The sequence below is a fragment of the Priapulus caudatus genome, unplaced genomic scaffold, assembly GCF_000485595.1.
Source record: "Priapulus caudatus unplaced genomic scaffold, Priapulus_caudatus-5.0.1 Scaffold202, whole genome shotgun sequence".
NCBI classification, from domain to species: Eukaryota; Metazoa; Priapulida; class Priapulimorpha; order Priapulimorphida; family Priapulidae; genus Priapulus; species Priapulus caudatus.
This window is the reverse complement of record NW_014577263.1, coordinates 333,500-338,839: the sequence shown is the minus strand read 5'-3', so window position 1 is coordinate 338,839 and position 5,340 is coordinate 333,500. Positions and strand designations below refer to the sequence as shown.

The 5,340-nt window shown below is 53.6% G+C and overlaps 1 protein-coding gene across 1 annotated transcript in view; it reads right to left on the bottom strand.

Moving 5' to 3' along the window:
- Nucleotides 1–4,262, bottom strand: part of LOC106807237 (serine/threonine-protein kinase Nek10-like) — an 18,062-nt gene extending 13,800 nt beyond the window's left edge. Inside the window, exons 1-3 of the mRNA XM_014809525.1 lie at nucleotides 4,134–4,262; nucleotides 1,553–1,695; nucleotides 1,260–1,296 (exon numbers count right to left, since the gene is read on the bottom strand). Of these exons, the coding sequence (XP_014665011.1) occupies nucleotides 1,260–1,296; nucleotides 1,553–1,695; nucleotides 4,134–4,262 (309 nt within the window). The remainder of the gene's footprint in view (nucleotides 1–1,259; nucleotides 1,297–1,552; nucleotides 1,696–4,133) is intronic.
- Between the last annotated feature and the right edge of the window lie 1,078 nt (nucleotides 4,263–5,340).

The following is a 5,340-nucleotide window of genomic DNA, read 5'->3' as shown; positions in this document are numbered from 1 at the left end:
TGAATATGGCTCTTTGCTAACGGAGCGGCCTCTATCAAGCTCCATCAGAAATGGAAACGCTTGACTTACCTTGCCACAATATAGTATACATATATATATATATATATATATATATATATATATATATATATATAACATAGCAGTATCTCATGTTAATTCAGGTAAAAGAAATATGAGCCTATTGCTATGAACTTTTATCCACATTCATCTTGTAAAAACTTAGTATTGCTGATTACATTTTTCGCATTACGTTGCATAGTTTATTTGTATCTACGCCACACGACCAAACTCAAATTAAAAATAACATCAAAAAAAATTACCCATCAACAATCGCAAAACGTTTAGCACACATCCATAACCTTGACCCTTTTGACCCCCAGATTCAAGATCCCAATGTGTTTTCGGATGTACCCCCTATGCTCCCAAATTCAGAAACCATACGCTCAAGCCATTTAGATTTTGCGCCCACACTGTGTACGGTACGGACAGTCGCGCTCGTCTCCATTCGCTACAAACTCCATCTGACTGTTCAGCATTGAGCTCAAAATACATCAATTGATCGCCAAAAACGATTCGCGAACCACAATAAGGAACTGTTCGCACGCTCCATCTCCATACTCACGGTCGCTGAACACCTTGTGCGTATAATTTCACGAACGTTCGGAATGTTTTAGTTTCTCCTGGATGACTCCATCTCGTTAGCCTCAGCGTGTCGCTCCCGGCCCTGCCCTTCCTGCCTTCCCAAACACCGCGATTGTCGACGGTTTGATCTACGAGGTGAGCATGGCGACACGTGATGACATGTCAGGCATATATACAGCTACACAGACACGTGCGAAAGCGAGTCGTTAACGTAGTGCGAGTTATAGTGAATTCTAATGTCATTGCGAATGACGAAGCAATATTAGGTTACCATATGCATTAACAGCAATAGCGCTACTCGTACACCTAACTGCTTTAAGAGCCAAAAACGCCTCACATCGCCCCCTATTGTATCACCCTATACACTCACCCGTTTAAGAGCCAAAACATTCACCTTCATATGCCCCCTCTTCACCTCATACACTAACCTGTTTTTAAGAGCAAGAATTCCCTCACATGTCCCCCTCGTCTTCAATTCTTCCAAACACTCAACCTAGGCCTGTTAACGAGCCAGAAAATCCCTCTCCACACCCCTTCCTCTTAATTTCAAACACCTCAACCTGCTTTAAGAGCCAGAAATCCCTCTCCAACCCCTCCTCTTAATTTCAAACACTCACCTGTTTAAGAGCCAGAAATCCCTCTCCAACCCCTCCTCTTAATTTCAAAACACAACCGCTGTTTAAGAGCCAGAAATCCCTCGCTGGCCCCGCTCTTCTTCACCTTGTAGACGCTGCCGAACGCTCCTGACCCGAGCAGCTACGAAACTAGAACCGCATACTGCGATGTGGAAGGATGCGACCTCTTTGCTTCTCAGTCTGCGCGGACAGCGCCACGTGCCGCAGCGAGAGGTTGGCGAACCTCTCATCTGGCGCCAGCACGCTGTTTGACGCGAGCGACGAGCGGAGCGTACGCGGAGAGTTCGCGAACGTAGTGTCCGACGTCGATGAAAGGCCTCCCCTCGAACAACTCCGGGCCTGGAACAACCGGCCTTGAACTGCCGCGGTTTCCGCCCTCCATGCTGAACATGAAGCGAAGCGCGCGGAACGCGTTCTTCTGCAGCGAAGAACAACAGAGACGCGCGTGTTCAGATGAAAGATGATCGCATGTTAGAAAACTGTACTAATATGTTTTGCTATGATAGCGCTTCTTCTGCAAAGCTGAGCGAACAACAAGAGGACGCGCGATGTTCAGAGTGACGCGTGCTTAGAACAGCGTTTAAGCAAGTGTATGGCAGCGTTCTTCTGCAGTGAGGAACGAACAAAGGACGCTGGCAGAACAAACCCTCTCCCCGCGCGGGCACTCGGCCACACCAACCACCGCCGGGTCCTCTGTTCAATGACCGCGTGTTAGAACACGTTTCACAAGTGTATGAAGCGTTCTTCTGTAGCGAAGAAAAAACAGACATACGTGACTAGGCGCGGGGCACAATTCGTGAAACGAAGGTGAACGACGAATCGAACGCTGGGATTAGAAACCACGCACTACTGCGTGTGTACGAATCATTCTTCCACAGGACCTCGCTACGGGCAGGCAGCAACGCAGGAGCCTCCACCTGCAGTCGTTCTCCCAGTGTTTCTCTGCGCTCGATTTAGTGTCCGCTGCGCGTGGCGGGAAGGAAGTTAACGAGGAGGAGCTAATGAGGGGCGCTCACCTGCAGGGTTCTCCCAGTGTTTCTCCTGTGTCGTGCGGCGTGCGCGGTGGGGAGGAGCCTAACGAGGAGGAGCTAATAAGGGTGACCGTTGAAGCTAACCAGGGAGGCGCTAGCGCAGGGAGAGCTAATGAGAGAGGAGCTAATTGAGGGCCTGCCACCTGCAGGTTCTCCAGCTGTTTCGTCCTGCTGTCGTGCGCGCGCCGTGGGAGGAGCTAACGATCGCGGAAGGAGCTAACGAGGGAGGAAGCTAATGAGGGGCGAGGCAAGCCTAAGAGGACCTCACCGCTGCCAGGTCTCTCCAGTGCTTTCCTCCTGCGTCGTGCGTGCGCGTGGGGAGGAGCTAACGAGGGAGGAGCCTAACGAGGGCCTCCACTGCAGGTTCTCCCAGTGTTTCTTCCTGCGTCGGTGCGCGCGCCACCCGGGGAGGAGCTCAAACGAGGGTATTGGAGCCTAACGAGCGGCGAGGAGCTAACGAGAGGCCTCACCTGCAGGTTCTCCAGTGTTTCTCCTGCCGTCGTAACGCCGGCAGGCGGCGGAGCGAGCTAACGACGGGAGGAGCTAACGAGGGGCCCTCTACCTGCATGGTTCTCCCAGTGTTTCTCCTGCGTTCGCTGCACGTGCTCTGGGCGCATGAGCTAATGAGGGACCAGGAGCCCGAATGAGGAGGCCAGCTAATGAGGCGCAGGATGCAGGTCTCTCCCAGTGTTTCTCCTGTGTCGTGACCGGCGGCGCGCGTGGGGAGGAGCTAACGAGGAGGAGCTAATGAGGGAGGAGGCTAACGAGGAGGAGCTAAGCTGAGGGAGGCAGCCTAATGAGGGAGGAGCCTAATGACGGCCTCACCTGCAAGCGTTTCTTCAGTGTTCTCCTGCGTCAAAGTGCGCGCGAGAAGCCGTGGGGAGGACGCTAACGAGGAGGAGCTAATGAGCGGAGGAAGCTAACGAGGGCAGGAGCCTACGCGAAAGGGGCAGCTAATGTGGGCCTCACCTGGACAGGTTCTACCACGTGTTTCTTCCTGTGTCTCTCTGTCGCACTGGCGCGCTGTGGCGGCAGGCATGCTAACTGAGAGGAAGCTAATGAGGCGAGCGAGAACTAACGAGGAGGAGCCTAGCGCAGGAGAGCCATGAGGGAGGAGCTAATGAGGCCGCCTCACCTGCAGGTTCTCCCAGTGTTTCTCCCTGCGTCCCGTGCGCGCGCGTGCGGAGGAGCTAACGAGGAGCGAGCTTAACGAGGAGCGAGCTAACGAGGCGAGGGAGCTAATGAGGGGCTCACCTAGCCAGCTTCTCCCAGTGTTTCTCCTGCGTCTTCGCGCCGCACGGGGCGAGAGCTAACGAGGGAGGCAGCTAATGAGGGAGGAGCTAACGAGGGAGGAGCTAGTCTGAGCGAGGGAGCTTAATGAGGCGCCTCACCTGCAGGTGTCTCCCAGTGCTTTCTCCCTGCCCGCTCATATAAAAGAATAGGCGCCACACGTGCGGGAGGCAGCCTAACGAGGGAGGAGCCTAATAATGGGTTGAAGGCTAACGAGGGAGACAGCTAACTGAGGGAGCGAGCTAATGAGAGAGGATGCTAACGAGGGGCCCTCACCGCAGGTTCTCCAGTGTTTCTCCTGCGTCGTGCTAGTGCGCGTGGGATGGCATGCTAACGATGGAGGCAGCTAATCAAGGGTGAAGCCTAACGAGCTCGGGCGAGCTAACGAGGGAGGAGCTAATGAGAGAGGGAGCTAATGAGCGGCCTCACCTGCAGGTTCTCCCAGTGTTTCTCCTGCGTCCGTGCGCGCGCGTGGGGAGGACGCTAGCGAGGGAGGAAGCCTATAACGAGAAGAGGCAGCTAATGAGGGCCTCACCTGCCAGCGTTCTCCAGTGTTCTCCTCTCGTACGGCGGCGATCTCCGGCAGCAGCAGCCACGCCAGAACAGCGTAGATGCGCGTTGCCGTTGGTCGACGATGCTCTGGCTGTTTCCGTCGCTCAAGCATCAGTTCTCGAGGACTGCCCCGCAGGGCATCCGGCACGCAGCGACAGCACGTACGCCATCTTTCTCTCCTCTGCCACGCACACACACACACGCCCAACACAGTGTCATAACGACGTAGTTATCCACGTTAGCCGATTCGACATGCGCGCGTAGGCTGGAATTTCTTCATGCAGTCATATCTATGTTGAATTGAATACTATAAGTGATGTATTACTACAATATTGATAGTGTTATAACATTTATATAATACCTTAATACTCGCTATAATAATAATAATAATCAATAACAATTATTATTATATAAATTAAGACTAATAATATAATATATTATATCTATAATTGCATATATGTAAAATTACTGGTCTCGTAAATACATGCAAGGGCCTAGAACGAGCCAAAGCAATTCGACTTGCCACGCCCACGCATATTCAGCCGAAGCATGGCAAGGAGGCAGACAACAAGACTGCCCACGCGCCTAATTTAAGCCACGCAGCCGCAGACGAAACATAAAGATCACCTGCCCTTTCGTGGTGACGGACACATCGCCCGCGCCGCACGGCGGAGGGCCAGGATCCGGGACACGCTCCGCACACGCAGCACGTCCTCATCGCCCGGGAAAGCCGTCCTGGCCAGCATGAGAGAGCGCAAGATGGGATGCCTACTGAAGGGCGGATCTCGTTTGGTTGAGATCGGCGTCCTGCACGAGGTTGACAGCGTCCAGACAGTGCTTCCACACCAGCTCCACGCTTGCCGCTGTGGCCCCAGCAAGCTCACGGACGTGAGGAAAGGATTGTAGCATGAATCACTGCCGTGCCGTCATGACCACTCGTGAGGCTACGGACGGGACGCCGGTAGTATGCAGAACGGTGCTTCCACACCAGCTTCCACGCTGGCAGCAAGCTATGGGACGGTAGGAGAGATAGTCAGGAGTCTGCCTAACCATGTTAGGAAGGAAACGACGGAATGGAAGACGACAACGTGCGTTTCATCGACTACACTCGCCGCACTAACGGGATTAGCGAAGCGTCAGTTGCGCCCCGGACGCGACGGTCAGACGGTCTGCCACTCACGTTAGAAGCG